Source organism: Haplochromis burtoni, unplaced genomic scaffold (genome assembly GCF_018398535.1).
Source record: "Haplochromis burtoni strain Fernald_Lab_line unplaced genomic scaffold, NCSU_Asbu1 Contig_144, whole genome shotgun sequence".
Classification (NCBI taxonomy): domain Eukaryota; kingdom Metazoa; phylum Chordata; class Actinopteri; order Cichliformes; family Cichlidae; genus Haplochromis; species Haplochromis burtoni.
Genome location: NW_024582505.1, coordinates 1,552,364 through 1,572,311, shown reverse-complemented (window position 1 = coordinate 1,572,311; position 19,948 = coordinate 1,552,364). Strand labels below are relative to the sequence as shown.

Sequence of the window (19,948 nt, the reverse complement as noted above, 5' to 3'; positions counted from 1 at the left end):
ATTCACAACCTCTCTGGTGGAAAACAGCCCCAAACCGTGACAGAACCTCCAGTGTGTTTTACAGATGACTGTAGATGAGTGCTGTACCTCTCTCCTGACCACCTCTGTACATACTGACAACAATTTGAACCAAAAATTTCACGTTTGAATGCCACACTATTTTCAGTCATTTTCAGGTTGTGTGTTATTTGGCAAACCTCAGCTTTTTCTACTCATCCCTTTCTTAAGAGTGGCTGTCAAGAAGCCATTCTTTGCTTTGAGACCAATTCTGATGTGGCTTAAACAACAAGAGGTGAATCCACAGAACTAAAAATTGGTTAAAAAGCAGCCAATGTCCAGAGAATAAACCGGAAAACTGCTGTTCTAGACCACTTTAAAAATTATAAGAAAGTATGGCTTCAGTGAAGCAAAACCAAAAGAAATGAGAGGTGATTCAAGGTTTTTGCACAGTACTGCACGTCAGTGTGAAATGTAGTTCTGATGAAGACATTAATAAGGGAATCAACAATAAATAATCTGGCATAATTTTAGATAATTCCCAAGAGGTTTCCTTACTATTGAGTTGCTTGCAGTGTTTAATGAATTTAAAACTCTACTCTCACATTTTTATGATTCTGCTCCCTCGTAATGCTGTTTATCAGTTGCAAACTTTCATTGCCATCTGGTATTTTATTTTATAATATAAAGTGACACCTGTCCAAAATTGAAATGTCCAAAAGTAAATATTTAAATTTTACTAAACATTTTTAACAATACTTTCATGCACTGAACACAATATTTTGATCTTCTAGTAGCAAAATCACTATTCTCATGTGAAATATTGTTTTGAATGTTTTTATTGTACATACACTGGTTTTAATGCATTAAAATATGCAAAACACATGATTGTGTGAATAATTTGCACAAATTTTAAAACTACATGTCTATATGTCGGTGTTCATTATACAATTAAATGTTCTTTTAATACCACTAAAAAACTCAATTCCATTGTTTTCTGTTACTTTAGTAATCAATTAGTATTTGCTTTAGTACTCTAAACTATTTGTCTTTTCTTCCACACAGCACCTTACAGTTGCAGAGATACTGATAGGCTGTGATGGCGTGTCTGGGCGGTGCTTTGTAAACCAGAACAAAGATTTCTGTGAATTGTAAACTTCTGTGTAATGGTGAGTTCCCTAACTGATGCTCAAACTAAAGAGCAAGGTTGACTTTATATAAAAAGTGCAGTATGTTTGAGAAATGCTGCCAGAACTTTGCCAACCAGTTCTCATTTTGCTATAGTCACACTACGGACCGTGACATAGGAAAATTATTTGTCTCCACAACAGCTTGCCATCAATCTCCGACAGAAAAAAAAGAATCATTGTAATGGCTGGATAACAACTGATTTTTTTGTTTTCTTGGTCATAGGAGTGTTGCTGTCATACTTTGACTCTAGCCATTTTGTTTACGTCAGACCAGTCAGCAACCATCTAGCAAACACAAGTCGTGTGAGAAAAATATGACTGGTTTTGACTGGTGGTTGGAAGATGCTGCCAGTTCTTGTGAAACTGATTGCTAAAGGGTTATTGTCATAATATTTAAACAGAATTCAAACTTTGTCTGTGGAAAACTAACTGCTGCTCTGTCTCTCTATACAGCACTGACTCAACAGAAATCAGAAAACATACATTTTCCCCCCAACGGTTGCATTTCGTCACACATATGGAATCCAATACACACTTCCGGAGTACCCTCCCCGTCACCGGATGCAATTCATTGCGCTTATGGATCATATTACACACTTCCGGAGTACTTCTGGTGGGGTCAAAAGGGCCATCAATCAAATTGGAGACATAAGCAGGGTACCTAATCTCTCTGTCATGCTTGTGACCTCTAGTGGTCAAAACAGAAAGGGGTGAAAGCTTATCCTCCCTCTACATCGAAACATTACTTCAGACATATAAGTCCATTTTAGTACAAAGGAAAATAGAAAAGTACAAACAACACAAAAAACAGGATCATCAGTGGGAAAAAAAACATGTCAGCAATTGTTCCAATGTTTCCAAAAACAAGAAGATTATTTTTTTTCAGAGTAGGCTCAGTTAGAGTCATCGTGACCACAATTAGGAAGAATACTAGTCAAAAAAACACTTTGCTGCATAATCCGTCTGGTGGGGTCCAGTGTTGTTATAGTTTGAAGTTGGAATATGCTAAGACATGAAACAAGGTGTGAAAAAAGTATTTTAGTTAACCGAAATCTGAAGCTACTTTTCACTGTTCCCTCGTCACAAAGAGTCACCACAGTTTTTGTTTTTACACACGGTGGGTTAACTTTGTTAACTAATATTCTCAGACTCTACTTTCCCATGAATTAGTGAGGTATTATATAATAACTTTACATTTTATTACTATTGTTGGAGGAATGAAACATATGTTTGAGATATTTTTACACCTACAACTGTATGTTTTCCACCATACACTGCTCTTTAAATCAGATTTCCTTCAGTGAAATAAGAACACTCACAAATTTCCCCCACAAAAACATTTTATTTTATAAATCAGTGAAAACTTTAAGGACAAACATCATAAACAAAACTGTTTCATGACCATATCACAACTCATCATTTTCATAAGTGTAGTAAGGCAGTAGGTTAATTCAGGGGGATCATGTAGGTCAACCCTAAGCTTGCTCCGTGCCTTGCATCTGAACATCTCCAATCTGAAAGAAAGATGTTTTTTATATATTATTACAAGCAAAGTGCTGATGTTTAAACAGCAAATCAGGAAAACCAATAATTCACAATAAAAAAGAATTAAAATAAGAGGAAATCACCTGAACGTGAGCAGGCGCACTGAGCACGTATGTAACAGCATTGGCAACATCTATTGCTTCCAGAGGCTGTCAGAGAAGTGGAACATGATTAACAGCTTTAAAAATATTTTTATTTTGGGCCTTTTCTTCTTTATTTTTATAGATCAGTAGAGTAGACAGAAACGCAGGGAATGAATCACATGCAGAAAGTGGCCAGGCCAGATCACACCTGAGCCCCTATAGTGGCCTTTTGGCATATGGGTCACCTGCTTGACCCAGTGAGCTAGACTGGCATCCAAATGAAATTCATTTTATCTGAGTTATCGTATTAGCAGTGCATGAAGAGTAGGAATAATAATTTTACCTTATATGCAGAATATGCACCAGATGCTTTATCAGGACTGTTGCTGTAGAGCCGGAAAGCAAATTCTGTCTCCACTAAACCAGGAGATATACACTGCAAAAAAGAGCTGATATTGAGGGATCTTCACAAACTACTACATGTGTGTATCTGAAAACTGTAATATTGGTGTTTCAGACACTTTTAGATTGGCTGCAGCCTTACTGTGGCTCGGATATGGCTGTTTTCTGCACGCAGCTCCTGCCTCAGTCCCTCCGTCAGGGCGGTTACAGCATACTTTGTGGCGGTGTAGAAATGCAGAACAGCTTTGGGAACTACACGATGTCCGCACATGCTGCAACAGATTTATGAGGCATTAACCAGGCGAGCATTAAGCAACATTTATTTTGTGTTATTTTTTAAGTAATTTCTCACTGATGTAAGACACTCTGCTGCCCACAAAACTGTATATAGGGTTGCAGCAGTTATTTTATCCTGATGTTTTGCAGTTTCTCTTTGACTTTGTTAATTTGTTAAATGGACCCACAACCATTCATGGCTGACTCGTCCTATCAGAAGTTTCTTCCTATTAAAAGGAAGTTTTTCTTTCCTACTGTCGCCAAAGTATTTACTCACAGGAGGTTGTCTGATTGCCAGGGTTTTTGTGTATTATTGTAGAATCTTTACCTTACAGTATTAAGCGCCTTGAATTGACTGTTGTCGTGATTTGGTGCTATATAAATATAATTAAAATGAATTGAAATATTCAGTTACTAGACTGATGGATGCCAGTGGGCCCCTTAAGCTAAGGCCCAGTCACTAGGCACTCTCCTTCTGTAAAATGAGACTTTGTGGTAAAATACAGATAATGGTAATAACAATATTACAAGTTTGTGAAAAATTGCACACCTGTTTATGTTTATGATGTGGCCATCGTCAACATTTCTCTCTTTCATTGACTGATAAGCTTCACGTGTGCAGATACTCAGAGCAAGAACGTTCACCTGTAAGAAACCAAGAAAATAAATAAAATGTAAAGAAAATATCTGGAATCAACAAATGTGAATTACTTTTTACAATGCAATGATCTGCAATGCGAAAAGTTCTTCCAGATCAAAACAAGTGTTTTATTTCTACAATAACTCTGAGCTCTTACATCCATCATGTTCTTCCAGCCACTGGTTTTGCCATTTAGCAGCAGATCTGGGTGAGCCAAGCCAGCGTTGTTGATGCACACGTCCACGCCTTTGTGCTGCTCTTTGATCGCTGCGAACATGGCCAGAATCTCCTCCTCTTTGGTCAAGTCACACTTGAAAGGAACCAAAACACCAGGGTGGCCGGCACTCTGACACTCTGCTGCCAGTTTCTGAAACCAGAATAGAAAAAGATGACAGACTTCAGAATCCCATTTGTGTTTTTAAAGTGTACGAATCTACTATTCAAACATGTAGATTAAGTTACTGTAAATACATTGATTTGAGTTTTCAGTTTGCATATCAAAGCTCAGTGACCCATGCGTATCATCCACAAACAGTAGGTTGCCTGTGTTTGGATGTTCTGCCCGTTTTTGAGTTTTGCTTATTTCACTGACCTAATAATCATTTTGTAACAGCAGGCACATGATGATGTGATGATGCCTGCAAAAGCCTTTTCTCTGGTTTTGTCTTGAGGTATGAATCAAACAGTTCATGCATTTCATCAAGGAAATAAAAAAAACTTCAGAAAATCAAGTTCTTCATTTATTATATGCTAAATGGATGGTTGTGGCTAATCTTTGAAAACATCATTTTCTATCAAAGCTAAAACAAAAAACAAAACAAAACAGAAAAAAACCCTCAGTGAGTACCAAATCGAAAATGCTGACTTGTGTGTTAGGATGGTCTGAAAGCTAGGCAATTCAAGAAAAAGAGGACAAAAAGGCGAATTTCATTGTTGTGTTTAACATTTTGATTTATGAAAACTACAATTCAGATGAAAGTCACGTGTCCAACTTCCTACTTTCTGTGCCATATTAAACTTAACGTCCGGTGCAGTGGCTGTTAACAAAACACTTGTGCAGTTAATTAATAATGTAATATATTAGTGTGCTGTAACTACATGCTTTCGTCAGTTTATAATAGTTTAATGCTTCCTGCTCGCCCAGCCTCTCTTTTGTAAGTCTGAAAGCTATATTTATTTATTTATTTATTTATTTGCATTACGGCAACTTTAACATCAAAATTTACTCCGTGCTAGCTAGTTTACATTAAATTACTCTCTGCGGGATCTGAGTTTCCACTTCAGAACAAACCTGGATTTTTCCGATGTCCCTGGCGCAGCCCATTACTTTCATACCGAGCCGGACCAGTTCCACGGCTATAGTCGCCCCAATCCCGACCGAGGCTCCGGTCACCAGAGCCACTCTGCCCCGCCAGCGCTCCATCACAGCCCGGTAATCTGCTACACGGACGGAAGCACCTCAAGTATGATGCCAGGGACGCTAAGTCTGAAGAAAACGGACTCCGGAGCTCCAACTGTCTTGTGATCGTGAACACGCGATGCTTTTAAACACATCATATGCTTGTGTGCTGCGTTCAAGTCATCAGCAAACTGTAGGAAAACAGTTGAATCGGTTCTTTTGTTTATTCAAGTAAAAACTATACTATGATATGTTTACTTGCATTCATGAAAATAAAACCTAATTCTATCGCATTTTATGGAGACATATATATATATATGTCTGAACTCTCTGCACACACAGAATGAGTTAGACCTGTTTATTTTTTAAAGTTATGATTCATACACAAAGAATAGACGGGCAAGGACTTAAATATTAAATTGAATGATTTTGTACGGTGTAGAAGCAAATTCATATTTCATTTGATTTACAGAGATGTGTTTATGATGTTTACAGATGTAATTATGTACACATTTCCATTTATATTTAATATTTACATGTTTTGGTATTTACACGATTACATGCTTATAATGTTTACATATTCACTTTCAAAACAGAGTCTTGAATCTAGCTAGTTGGTTTTCCCATATTTATCCATGATGATGATCAGGTTGGACCCCTCCCCCTTGCCGGCATTCAGCAGGCAATGGCGGCAACTCCAAGTTTAGCTTCTATTTCCAAACTCTATATCCAATCAGACCCACCTCGATTTCCACAGTGTCCGCTCTTGGGCTCTTCTGTCCAGTTCCAAGCTCTGCAGAGCCCCAACTCGTGGCCTCTCATATCTGGAGCCCCCTCCTTTCAGTACTCAGCACATCTCTCCAAATATCTTGGCTCCCCTGGTTCTGTACAGGCCTCCTTAATTAACAAACTCCACACCATAACTGCTAATTGACCCAGGGCAACCCATACCAACAGGACTCAAGTCAATCAGACAATCTGGTTAGGGAAACATGATTAGTCAGAATATTCTCCCAAAAACATGAAATAAATAAAACAGTAAGAATTTTCACCACAAAACAAAACTTTAACAAAACTGAAACCAAACCCATGCAACACAATCATTTAAAACACAATAAAAAATTTATTAAAAACATGCAAATCACAGCATATTAATGATCTGCCTTATAACTGAAAATCAAGGGTGGATGTAGAGAAAGACCCCTGTGGAAGCCAAAATCAGGGAAGGACGTTAATTGGTTAACTGATGTGCAGAAGGACATCATGAGAGACGGAGCTTGGATGAATGAGAGGTCAACAAGGTGTCTCTAACGGAGGTTCAAAAAACAGTCAAATGGACCACTGAAGAGCTGAAGTGATGTTCATGGGGAAGAAATGTTTATTTTTATCTGAATCATCATTATGGTGAAGATTCAAATCTTAATGCTAAATGAATTTTAAAATACATATGAAACCCTTACTGTACCCCAGAGATCTCTGTGAATTCATCAGGTAAGCGTTTACTCATTTTCTAATATTTGAACTGTGCCAAATGTATTTTTAACCAATTATATTTCATATATATTGTTGAACACTCAGTACAGTGATTCATATTGTAGATGTGTAACTGTGTAACTATGAGACACTTCAAAAATGTCATTAATTGAAGTTAGGAGCTTTATTGCATTATAATTGCATTATGACACAAACCATCAGTGCATGGATCATTTAGCAAGTTACTAAATCTCTAACAACAATATTCAAAATATGTTACTTTAGTTATTAGGATTTTATTTAGCTTTTTTGTGAAAAGCTTCTGTGTATTCTGAGACATTCAATATGTTTAAGTAACTCTATTAACTAATATTCTCAGGACTTTACTTTCCCGTGTATTAGTCAGGTATTATATATTAACTTTACATTTTAATACTATTGTTGGCAGAGTGAAATATATTTTTGAGATAATGTTAAAATGACAATTAAATGTTTTCTACCGTAAACTGTTGTTTATATCAGGTCTCCTTCAGTAAAATAAGAACACTCAACAAGCCCCCCACCATCATTTTATTTTATACATCAGTGAAAATTTTCAATACAAACATCATAAACCAAACTGTTTATAAATGTAGTAAATTAAAGTAAAGTAAAGTAAAGTAAAGTAAAGTAAAGTAAAGTAAAGTAAAGTAAAGTAAAGTAAAGTAAAGTAAAGTAAAGTAAAGTAAAGTAGGTTCATTCAGGGGGAATCATGTAGGTCAAACCTAAGCCTGCTCAGTGCCTTTCATCAGAACATCTCCAATCTGAAAGAAAGATGTTCTTATATATTATTATACATAAAGTATTGACAATTAAATAGTAGATGAGGAAAAACAATAAGTCAGAATAAAAAAAGCATTAAAATTAGAGAAAGTCACCTGAACATGAGGAGGAGCTCTGAGCACGTAGGTAACAGCATTGGCAACATCTATTGCTTCCAGAGGCTGTCGGAGAAGTGAAAAATGGTTAATAGTTGTATCTGAGTAACCATATCAGCAGTACACGAACAGTACGAATAATAATGTTACCTTATATGCAGAGTATGCACCAGCTGCTTTATCTGGATTGTCTTTATAGAACCGTGATGCAAATTCAGTCTCCACTAAACCAGGAGAAATGCTCTGCAAAAAAAAAAAAAGATAAGATAAGATAAGATGAGATGAGATGAGATGAGATGAGATGAGATGAGATGAGATGAGATGAGATGAGATGAGATAAGATAAGATAAGATAAGATAAGATAAGATGAGATGAGATAAAACTTTATTAATCCCTCGGGTGGGTTTCTCTGGATAATGAAGGAATTTCAAGAAGCACCTTGTGTATATTATAACAGGTAATACTGCTGTCTCAGACACTTTGTGCATGTGTTTCTTAGGAGCTGATATTGGTGTTAAAGGCAGTCTTGGAGCTGGGTGCATTGTTTTTAAAGCCTTACTGTGGCTCGGATATGGCTCTTTTCTGCACGCAGCTCCTGCCTCAGGCCCTCCGTCAGTGCGGTTACAGCATACTTTGTGGCGGTGTAGAAATGTAGATCAGCATGGGGAATCACACTATGCCCACACAAGCTGCAACAGAAGACAGTTCAGAAGAAGTCGTAACCTGGTCAGCATTTACCAACATGCACTCATCTGTAGGTTATTCTTTTAGAGACACGATTTGGAGTTTCTCATTGGCTTTTTTTTTTATTTCCAGAGAGAAATACCTGGTGCTGACAGGTTTAATCAGCATTGTTTGCTTTCCTTTTTTTTGGCTTGAATGCAACAGATAATCATTTGCTCCTTGTTATTGGGATAGAGCCATTGCCATTGTTATTACCCTCTTCTTTGCTTTTTCTATTGTTTGCTGTGAAAACAGTCTTCTGTGTAGTGTTGACAACTTTCATGGATGCTTCCTAGACTTTCGTAGGTGAACCAGTCATTGTTAACTTATTAGAATTTATAGCACCACTTTGGTTGCCAGGTCACTCTGATAAAAAGGAACTTCATGGTAAAATAAACATAATGATGCTAATACTGGAGGTTGCTATGTACCATGGCACAGATAGGGAGCATTGGCGTGTTTGGGTTGAATGTAAGGGAAAGTCCTGCCCTCCAGCTTTAACAAAAGGTCCACTGTGAGGTCCATTGTGTAGTGTTGTCATAATCAGAGACTGACTGTTTAATAAAGATTATAAGATATAGCCTTTGTTTAATAATTAAACCAATTTCACAAGCATACCCGTCACAAAGCATTATTAAATAAAACTGCACCTGTTGATGTTTATGATGTGCCCATCGTCCACGTTTCTCTCTTTCATTGACTGATAAGCTTCACGCGTGCAGATGCTCAGTGCAAGAACGTTCACCTGTAAGAGAAGTAAACAACAAAGAAAATGTATCTGGAATCAACACCTCCAAATGGCACATCTACTTATTGCATCTCACACACAGTGGGTACAAAAATGCATTAAGACCACTGATCGGTGACCACACGCATCATGTTCTTACATTTTAATGACCTGTTGGGAAAACCTTCATGTGAATCTTACATTTAATTCAATTCAATTTTATTTATATAGCACCAAATCACAACAGCAGTTGCCTCGAGGCGCTTTATATTGTACAGTAGATCGTACAAGAATAGATACAGAGAAAAACCCACAGAAATCACACACTACAACATTCGTAGACCAAACCAAGATGTGAGCTCTTACATCCATCATGTTCTTCCAGCTGCTGGTTTTGCCACTTAGCAGAGGTTCTGGATGAGATAAGCCAGCATTGTTGATGCACACGTCCACACCTTTGTGCTGCTCTTTGATCGCTGCAAACATGGCCAGAATCTCCTCCTCTTTGGTCAAATCGCACTTGAAAGGAAACAAAACACCAGGATGGCCAGCACTCTGACACTCTGCTGCCAGTTTCTGAAACCAAGAAGAAAAAGATGACAGACTTTAGAATCCATTTTGTGTTTTTAAAGTGTATGAATTTGCCATTCAAATGTTATTTTTCCACAAGGTCTGCGACCCAGTGTTTTGGTTTAAGTTTTATTCCTTGAATTATTGTTCTCTGTTATATTATGTTTATAGTTCATAGTTTCTGTTCTTGTTCTGTCCCTTATGTTTCCTTGTCTCTGTGTGAAGCCCGTGTTTTTGAGCCTGTGTCGGTAAGTTCAGTCGGTGTATTTCCTGTTTTACTTTGCTAGTCTTCAGTCTGTGTGCGTCGGGTTCTGTTTTGCTGTCCTGTTTCACTGTGTTTCCCAGGTGTTTGCTCTTTGCCTTTTGCCTTTGCTGTAAAGTTACTGCAAATATGTAGATTGGAGTTTTCATTCTGGATATCAGAACTCAATAACTAACAGTGCATTTTCTTTTTAGCGTATCATCTGACTCTAGCATATTCTTCTGTCATGCCAATTAACCTTCACTACATCCATGAATCTTCTTTGTGGTCTTCTTCTTTACTTTCTGCCTGGAACTCTATATTCCATATCCTTTGTCCTACATATCCACTATCCTTCCTCTGCACATTTCCATACCCTCTCAGCCTTGCATCTCTAACTTTGTCTCCAAACAGTTCAACGTGAGTTGTTCTTCTGATATGCTCATTTCTTCTTTCTCCATCATATCAGTCAGCTGCCTCCCTTTACTAGTCACAGTTCCATCATTTAAAATCCTTATTCTCACTTCAAAAAGAATCTTAGCAGCTTGTCTGTGTTTAGGTGTTCTACTAGCTTGTGTGTGTTGTCTGGGCCTTCCCAGTGTGAACATCTCACAATGGGCATATTTCATTGGCCTAATAATCACTTTATTATGGAGGAGTGTGATTATATGATGATACCTACAAAAAACATTTTTATCTTGCTGTGAACTGAATATTCGGTACACTTTACACAAGTAAATCAAAAGAATTGTACAAAGGCAAATCAATGAGAGTAATGAGAGTAAAAAAAAAAATACAGCCGGAAACATATGTTTCCGGCTTTTTTCTTGTATTTTTTTCTTTCTCTTGCGTAAGTTGCTAACAATAGAGTCACAGAGTTTGATTTACAGAGCTATAATACAGGGTGTGCTGGCTGCTGGCCAGCCTCTCTATGTTATGTAAGTCTGACACAGCTGGAAATGTTATGCAAAACGGTAACTTTAACATCACAATTTACTTCTCTGCTCGAGTCACTTATATACACAAATACCCGGTATGCCAGATAAGAGCATACCGGGTATTTGCCGACGCAGTCCAGCCCTGTATAGAGGTTAAATTACTCTATGCGTAAACTGAGTTTTCACTTCAAAACAAACCTGGATTTTTCCGACGTCCCTGGCGCAGCCCACCACTTTCATTCCGAGCCGGACCAGCTCTACTGCCACAGCCGCTCCAATCCCAGCCGAGGCTCCGGTCACCAGAGCCACTCTGCCCCTCCAGCGCTCCATCACAGCCCGGACACCGGTAACCTACTACACGCACGAAAAGCACCACAAGTATGAAGAATCTGCCGCAGAATGACCCCGGAGCGTCAGCTGTAATGCATCGATGAGAAGTCGATGTACTGTATACACACGACCAAGGCTGTCCGTTCTGTGTGCTGCATTAAAGTCATGTTCACACTGTAGGAGGAAAAGGTTTTCTGTAGTGATAAAACGCTGAAACACTGGCGGTAATGCACTCGTAACAAAAATATTAAATTAAATTAAACGATTTCTGTCTGTTTCGGCTCTTCCTGCACATATTTGCATAGGTAAATGCCACTTTGAAATCCACAGAACAGTTCGTAGCTGTTGCTTCACTTTCATTTGCAATGTACACTAGTCTCTATTTATTTATTTTTGTCATGGTTTCCCTTGGCCCAGTATATTTCTCTCTTAAAAATCAGACACATTAAGACACCGACGTGGCGCTTAGAGCATGCTGAGATTAAATCTATAGATCTACAGAGATGCAGTGTAACAACAGTTTAAGTTTAATATTTAAGAGACAAAAAAGACCTTTAAAGTCATTATTTTGTTTCTTTTTAAATCAAATTTGTTAACCTGGATGGTTCCTACTAATAACTGTCCAGCATTTTAAGAAGGGTTTTCCTGTCACAGAAGGTTCAAGAGCAGAGAAGCAAACAGATTAAAAAACGACTGAAACCAAACTCTTTATTCCACAGATGAAATATTTCCAAGCACAATGAACAGACGCAAACACACCAGAGTCCTGAGGCCTGCGCTTGAGCAGGTCATGTTGATGATAAGTAATAAATGAATTTTTAAAACAATCTTATTATTTTTTAGGTCTTAATATATGATCCTAAAACAGCAGAGCATTCTCATTCCCAACGTGTGTCACGGCCCGAGGCCTCTCATCAGAAGGGTGAAAGGTACCCTTCCAACATGTTTAAAACAGGGCACCTACTTTTATTTGTAGACCTTATATGAACTCTGGGCTATGTTGTGGGATTGTCTTTATTATGTAGTTCAGATTAAGATGGTTTAAAGTTACTTGCTATGTGGTTTACAAACGTTATGGGTTCTTTATGGGCATTTGAGTATTCAACTACTTTTGTTTGTATTTAGAAGTGATGGGCCATTGGACTCTAACTGCCAGTTACCTCTATCTGAATTCTGTACATCATTAATACACGTTCAATTCCTTTTAAATGATCGTTCCTTATTGAACTTATGTTATTTCATCAGGGTTGTGTTTACTGCCAGATTCTTCATGTGGTCAATACTGGTTTATAAGGCATTTCTATTGCTTGGGACACCAATCTATTCTGACTTTAAGAAGAAAAGGTTTCTTTATATATAAACTGGACATGTCAGATATCAGTTATTCAGATTACTTTAGCTGACAAAGATATAATTGATCTGCTCTTTGACACTGAAGATTAAGATTTGTATTGTCCTTTTTATTTTTTGTAAAACAACACAGTCAGTCATGCCCATGCATACCATTTATCATGATACTGCTAAATTAGCAGAACAGCAAAGATATTCTCTATAACACCGTTGAGACTGTGCATGTATGGGTGCAGCAACCTGAGGGAGCTGGGCTAAATCTGTCTAACCTGAATGGACAGGATTTGCTGTCTCATGCTCCCAACAGTGACAAATACACAAGCAAAAAGCAAAACTAGAGAAAAATCATCCAGGAGGGATCAGAAGAGAGCAATGGCCTCTGGTAAAACTGTTTGCAAAACCATTTCATTTACAGGGGTTGTCTTGTTGTTGCCATCTCTTCAGGGCACCATGGTTACTGTCATGTGCACAAAAGCGGATTAAATGGATTCACAACAGATTATGCTTCCTAGATGGGGTCAGTGATATGTTAAAGAAATCGCTCATTAAGGTCTAGTAGCTCACAAATGTCAGCAGAGTGTGACAGAGTGTTTTATAAAAACAAATATAAAATCGAATTAATATTTAAACCACGCTGTAAAAAAGAATTACGTAGAAAAACAGAAAATGTCCTGGTAATTTTCTGTTTTGACTTCGCTGCACTCAAATGAAGTCCAGAGTCACCAGATTTCAATCCAACGGGATGTGGGAACTTAAAAGATTCACATTACGGATGTGCATCTAAAAAATCTGTAGCAACTGTGTGACCAAAATCTTAGTAGGAGCGTTTCCAGCACCTTGTTGACTCTGCCATTTAGAGTTTAAGCCGATCTGAAGGCAAAAGGGGCCCAACTTTGTAATAGCAAGCTGTATCTAATAAAGCAGCTGGTGACTGTTTTTCAGGCAACACTTTAACAAAATTAATATTTTATTACAGCAGTTAATTATGTTGATCATTTTCATGAACGAGTGTTGATGGCTTTATCTTCTCTCGTTTCATAAAGGATGACCCAATGTATCAAATGCCAAAGGAGGAACGCCCCTTTGAATTCAAACAGCTCTTTCTGTGGCCGCCACACAGACATTTCTGTCACTTCACTCAGTTTGTGTATGTTCTGGGAAATTCAATATGTTTAAATAACATAACATAACATTAACATTCTCAGGACTTTTTACATTTACTTTCTCATGTATTAGTAGTATGTTATTCATTAACGGTATCCAAATATTTCAGCTATTTTTCAGCCCTTTCTGTGCCATACAATGTATAAATTTAATTTCCTTTAAATAATACATAATAATTATGTAGATACATAATTTTCTAATAAAAAAAAATAACAGAGTGCAACAAAGTTTCCTTGAACACCATTTTATTAGATAAATTAGTGAAATTATTCAGAACAAACATCATAAAGTTATTTAAGGACCAGATCATAAACTGTCCCCTGTGTTTCAGTCATTACTCACATTACCTGTGAGATGCTACTCTGTAAGATTCCCTGAAGTACACTATCATATAATTACCAAGAACAACATGACCTTAAGCTATAGCCCTACACACTGACACAAATCCCTAACTTACGTGGATACGCATTTCTTTTAGCGTTTAATTCTAAACGCTGAAAACCAGCTCTAACACTGTTTAAAAAAAGACTGCCACTGTGATTACACTGTAGAAACAGGTAGAGTGGGTAGAAATGGAACCTCCAACCTCATCACTGCATTTGTTAGATGTTTAAGATGAGGCTCTGGCTGCTGGGCTGGGGTTAGCATACACTCAGCTTTAATATCTCTCTGGGCTTTTAACTAGCCTTGTGTTTGCATGGTGTGTGTGCAGATATTTGCAAAGAGCTAATGTTGAGTTAGTTGTATAATGCAGTTGCTTCCATCATGGATGCAGTTTGTGCTTTTACCATTGTGCTCTTGTCAATTCATGCAATACAAGAAATACAAGTAATGTCCTTATTTTTACTCCTCAGAAGTTGATTCCCATTTTACAATTTTCCTGCTGCTTACACACGAACTAAAATCAGCTGGTTATAGAGCAACAGCAAGACATGATTAACAGTTTTTTCTTTCTATTTGGCCATCCTCCAGATGATTGGAAGAACCTTTAAAAGGCCAGTAGTGCTATAATTGTTACAACTGTGTTGTATTACTGAAAAATGTAATCTGATTACAGCAGCATGTTACACCCAATGCTGGTCGTCAGCTTCATAAAGGAGAAGAATTGGTCTTATTAATTCAGGAGCGTCTCGTGGTGCAACTCTAAGACTTCTGCTCTGTTGCTAGCATCTGAACCTCTCCAATCTGAAAGAAAAGTTATGTTAATGTTACCTTATTATAACACCACATAATACAAGAAAACAAAAAAGTTAAATAAGTCACAATTACCGGTAAAAGAAAATGAAAACAACAGTAAATCACAAACCAGAACATGAGGAGGGGCACCGAGCACGTATATAACAGCGTTGACAACGTCTTTTGCTTCCAAAGGCTGCAAGAGAAATGAAAATATTATTTTTTTTAATCCGAGTAATCATCTAAATAGTACATGAACTGCCGAAATAATAATCTTACCTTATATGCAGAGAAAACTCTGGCTTTTATATCTGGATTGTTGCTATAGAGCCGCAAAGGAAATTCAGTCTTCACTAAGCTGGGAGAAATGCTCTGCAAAAGAGTAGATACTGAAAAGAACTTCAGGAAGCATTGTGCATGTGTGTCATAGAAGCTTATATTGGTGGTAAAGGCAGCCTTGGAGCTGGTTACAATGTTTTAAAGCCTTACCGTGGCTCGGATATGGGTGTTTTCTGCACGGAGCTCCTGCCTTAAGCCCTCAGTCAGAGCGGTTACAGCAAACTTGGTGGCGGTGTAGAAATGTACATCAGCATGGGGAATCACATGATGTCCACATACACTAAAACAGCAGGCAATTTGTTAGTTTTTACACAGATGGGCATTAAACAACATGTATTGATCTTTAAGCTATTCCTTTAAAGCCATGTCTGATTGATTCAAGAAAATCTGTGGCCCACCACAGAGCTGTATCAGGTCTGTAACAATCATTTTGTTTTGATGATTTGATAATGATAATTCCTGAGCTGTGTACCTTTTCCAGCGCAGACATTTTTTCTGTGTGTTCCATGTGAGCCAAGAGGTTTTTGGATTCTCTTGGCTGTTTACTGTTCTGTTGTTGGTCCTTCAGGGTTTCATTTTCTAGCCATAATTCCCGTTTGGTTTTCTGTGATTTTATCATCAGCTTAGATTTTGCTTTCTTTCATATTTCTCAGGTATAGTTATCATTTAATAAATCAACAGATTAACTAAATCACTTTTTTCTGATTTAGCTCAGCTCTTATCCCTGACACTTTTTCTTATGGACTGTGTGCTGGCTAAGAATAAATGAGGCATCTTTGGTTCCTGCCCTCTGCCTCTCTGCATCCTGCATTTGGATGCATCTCTTCAAGATTCTAAAACCGTAACAGTAAGTTTTTCTATCATTGTTAATGTAGCAGGAATGTTGTATTATAACTATGTGTAGATGAAACCAACAGTGTATGCGACATGCGGGCTCGTCATTGTACATCAGCAAATAAAAATGCACCTGTTTATGTTTATGATGTGCCCATCGTCAACATGTCTCTCTTTCATTGACTGATATGCTTCACGCGCGCAGATACTCAATCCAAAAACGTTCACCTGCAAGAGACCGAGAAGAAGAAAAAAACTTTACATTTAATCATTTCTTCTTGTGCACAAGTGTAAATTAACCCCACAGTGTTAATTCTTACTCAGGTGCAACATTAAAAGCACTGATAGGTTACATTTATTATTTTAATTTATTGTTCTGCTGGGACACCCTTGATGTTACTTTGAAAGAAATCACAAACATCGCTGCAGACCAATCCAGGAGATAACACTGAGCTCTTACATCCATCATGTTCTTCCAGCCGCTGGTTTTGCCATTTAGCAGCGGCTCTGGGTGAGCCAAGCCGGCGTTGTTGATGCACACGTCCACGCCTCTGTGCTGCTCTTTGATCGCTGCGAACATGGCCAGAATCTCCTCTTCTTTGGTCAAGTCACACTTGAAAGGCACCAGAACACCAGAGTGGCCGGCGCTCTGACACTCTGCTGCCAGTTTCTGAAACCAAGCAGGAAACAAAAACAGACTTCAGAATCCCATGTGTGTTTAATGCATGTAAAAATTGTTCACAATTTAGATTTATATCAACTTAGTGTAAATAAGTAGATTTAAGTTTTCACTTTGCATATCACCTGTAAGTTTACAGATTGAAGTCAACTGAAGAATCATTACCCAAAGTCTTAAAGGGAAAAAAAAGCTGCACAAATGCCGTTTTAACATAAAGCTGCCGTCATATTCTGTCTGAAAAGATGACAGACTTCAGGATTCCCTTTGTGTGTTTGCTCTGTGTTTCAATCTACCATTTAAACATTTACAGTGAGGAACAGAAGTATTTGAAAACCCTGCGATTTTGCAAGTTCTCCCACTTAGAAATCATGGAGTGGTCTGATATTCACATTGTAGGTGCATTCCCTCCGTGAGATACAGCATTTAAAACACAATTCAGGAAATCACATTGTATGATTTTCAAAGAAGCAAGAATTCTGGCTCTCAAAGACCTGTTACTATGCCTTTAAAAAGTCCACGTCTACTCCACTTATTAATCTAAATTAGTAGCACCTGTCTGAGCTTTTTAAAGACACCTGTCCACCCTACAGCCAGTCAGACTCCAACTGCCTCCATGGGCAAGACCACAGAGCTGTCAAAAGAAATCAGAGATAAAATTGTGGACCTCCACAAGGCTGGAAAGGGCTACGGGGCAATTGCCAAGCAGCAATTGTTAGAAAATGGAAGAGGCTAAAGACGACTGTCTCCCTTGGACTGGGCCTCCATACAAGATCTCACTTCATGGGGTATCACTGATGATAAGAAAGGTGAGGAATCAGCCCTCAACTACACGGGAGGAGCTGGTTAATGTAATGAAGAGAGCTGGGACCACAGTTTTAGAGGTCACTGTCAGTAGAACACGTGGTCTCAAATCATGCATTGCACGGAAGGTTACCCTGCTCAAGTCATCACATGTCCAGGCCCGTCTGAAGTTTGACAGTGACGATCTGGATGATCCAGAGGAGGTGTGGGAGAAAGTCATGTGGTCAGATGAGACCAAAATAGAACTTTTTGGTCTAAACTTCACTTGCAGAGGAAAAAGAAGGATGAGTTGCATCCCAAGAACACCATCCCTACTGTGAAGATTTGGGGGTGGAAACATCATGCTTTTCTGCGAAGGGGACAGGATGAATGAGGTCACCATTCAGAATTCTTGCTGATTTCCAAGTGTTCAAATACTTACGTGCAGCAGTGCAATACAAATAAATTTTTGCTTGAGGCTCTTTGTGAACAGCTCACAAAGAGTATACTATACAGCAGGCACATGATTATGCAGTGATGCCTGCCAAAGACATTTCTGTGGTTTTGAGGTGTGACACAAACTGTGAATTGCACAATCAACACATAGATGTATTTTTCTCATAAACCTAACTCTGCTGAAAAATGATCCTCATAGCATTAGATATCAACCAATACTTCGTGACAGAGTCACTTTACATTAAATTACTCCCCGCAGAAACTGCAAACCTGTATTTTTCCGACGTCCCTGGCGCAGCCCATCACTTTCATTCCGAGCCGTGCCAGCTCTACAGCTATAGCCGCCCCAATCCCGACCGAGGCTCCGGTCACCAGAGCCACTCTGCCCCGCCAGCGCTCCATCACAGCCCGGACGCCGGTGTTCAGACACGCACGAAAGAACAAGGAAAGAATCACAAGTATAAAGAGAGCGTGAGTGACGAGTGTCCTGTGATATAAAGCATTTATATAAACATCTCAAACATAACTGACACCGAGGCTGCAGCACATTGGCACAGCAGAACTCTTCCTCCTCCTGAGTGTACCCTGGTGCCACGCTACGCCCCACGCTCTAAAACAGGTTTGTGTGCTGCATTAAAATAAGGTGCAAACATAGGAAAACAGATCAATCAGCTCTGTTGTTGTAATTAAATACTTCCAAGGGAATTCAGATTGCACAAACTGATCAACAGCAAGTAAAACTCCGACTTAAATTTAAGAGTCACATCTAGTATTAGTATTTATTTCAGTACTGGCTATACATTCCTTTGCACCATCTAATGTGCTTCTAAACGGACACAGGAAAAGTTGAGTTTATATAACGATAAATAGATGGATAGATTTATGCAAATATTTTTAGGATTGGTTTGTTCACTTATTTGCAGGTATTAGTAATGTGGAATGGACATTATAGAAATATATATGAGCTATTTTACCACTGATTTATGTATGTTTTATCTTAACTATGTTAAGCAATTCTTTTTGAATACTGAAATATATATTTTCAGATATTTTCATACTTAAGGTTTAATGTTTTACACCATAAAGTTTTTCTAACAAATATCCGTGAAGTGCAATTAGATAGGGAAGTACAACAAAGTTCCCCCCAAAATAATTACTTGATTATTTCATACCTTAGTATATAATGTCTATAACAACTTCATAAAACTGTTTAATGACAAGTTAAAATCATCTTCATAAATGTAGCAAAGAAGTATAAAAAAAAAATTCAGTCCATTATTTGACAAGGTCACATGGTGTAGTTCTATAAGGGCTGCTCTGTCGCTTGCACCTGCTTTATCGGGAGTGTCCTTGTAGAGTCATGGAGCAAATTCAGTCTCCAATAAACCAGAGAAAATGCACTGCAAAAAAAGAGTGGATACTGAGGAAACTCAGAAGAGTTGTGCAGGTGTCTCACAGAAACTGAAATTATGTGATTAATGTATGTGAGAGTGGGAAACTCCAGCAGATCCCAGGAACAATATCAGACCTCTGTTCAGAAGAACACAGTCCTAGAAGAGCGCACCTTCATACTCCCAGGGTCTGGTAGAGGACCCGAGCTTTAAGGATAAACTACCCGCAGGAGAGAGAAGGGATTAAAAAACCCCCCAAAAAAACAATGAAGTTACAGAGTTTCAAAACACATGGCATTTGTTTATGCCATTACTACACATTAACTAA

At 38.2% G+C, this 19,948-nt stretch overlaps 3 protein-coding genes across 3 annotated transcripts; all 3 read right to left on the bottom strand.

The window, feature by feature from the left end:
• Nucleotides 1-2,611: 2,611 nt before the first annotated feature.
• LOC102301037 (dehydrogenase/reductase SDR family member 11) lies at nucleotides 2,612-5,686 on the bottom strand. Its single transcript, XM_005951948.2, has 7 exons — nucleotides 5,425-5,686; nucleotides 4,291-4,500; nucleotides 4,044-4,138; nucleotides 3,360-3,489; nucleotides 3,159-3,251; nucleotides 2,816-2,881; nucleotides 2,612-2,701 (listed from the first exon to the last, which is right to left on the bottom strand). The coding sequence occupies exons 1-7, from the start codon at nucleotides 5,554-5,556 to the stop codon at nucleotides 2,663-2,665; spliced, it is 765 nt and encodes a 254-aa protein (XP_005952010.1). The 5' UTR covers nucleotides 5,557-5,686; the 3' UTR covers nucleotides 2,612-2,662.
• Nucleotides 5,687-6,710: 1,024 nt separating this feature from the next.
• LOC102301344 (dehydrogenase/reductase SDR family member 11) lies at nucleotides 6,711-11,472 on the bottom strand. Its single transcript, XM_005951949.2, has 7 exons — nucleotides 11,320-11,472; nucleotides 9,739-9,948; nucleotides 9,296-9,390; nucleotides 8,482-8,611; nucleotides 8,073-8,165; nucleotides 7,923-7,988; nucleotides 6,711-7,808 (listed from the first exon to the last, which is right to left on the bottom strand). The coding sequence occupies exons 1-7, from the start codon at nucleotides 11,449-11,451 to the stop codon at nucleotides 7,770-7,772; spliced, it is 765 nt and encodes a 254-aa protein (XP_005952011.1). The 5' UTR covers nucleotides 11,452-11,472; the 3' UTR covers nucleotides 6,711-7,769.
• Nucleotides 11,473-14,193: 2,721 nt separating this feature from the next.
• On the bottom strand, nucleotides 14,194-19,470 carry LOC102301638 (dehydrogenase/reductase SDR family member 11). Its single transcript, XM_005951950.2, has 7 exons — nucleotides 18,500-19,470; nucleotides 16,775-16,984; nucleotides 16,448-16,542; nucleotides 15,631-15,760; nucleotides 15,421-15,513; nucleotides 15,272-15,337; nucleotides 14,194-15,150 (listed from the first exon to the last, which is right to left on the bottom strand). Exons 1-7 carry the CDS (start codon nucleotides 18,629-18,631, stop codon nucleotides 15,109-15,111), a joined length of 768 nt encoding a protein of 255 aa, XP_005952012.1. The 5' UTR covers nucleotides 18,632-19,470; the 3' UTR covers nucleotides 14,194-15,108.
• Nucleotides 19,471-19,948: the final 478 nt, after the last annotated feature.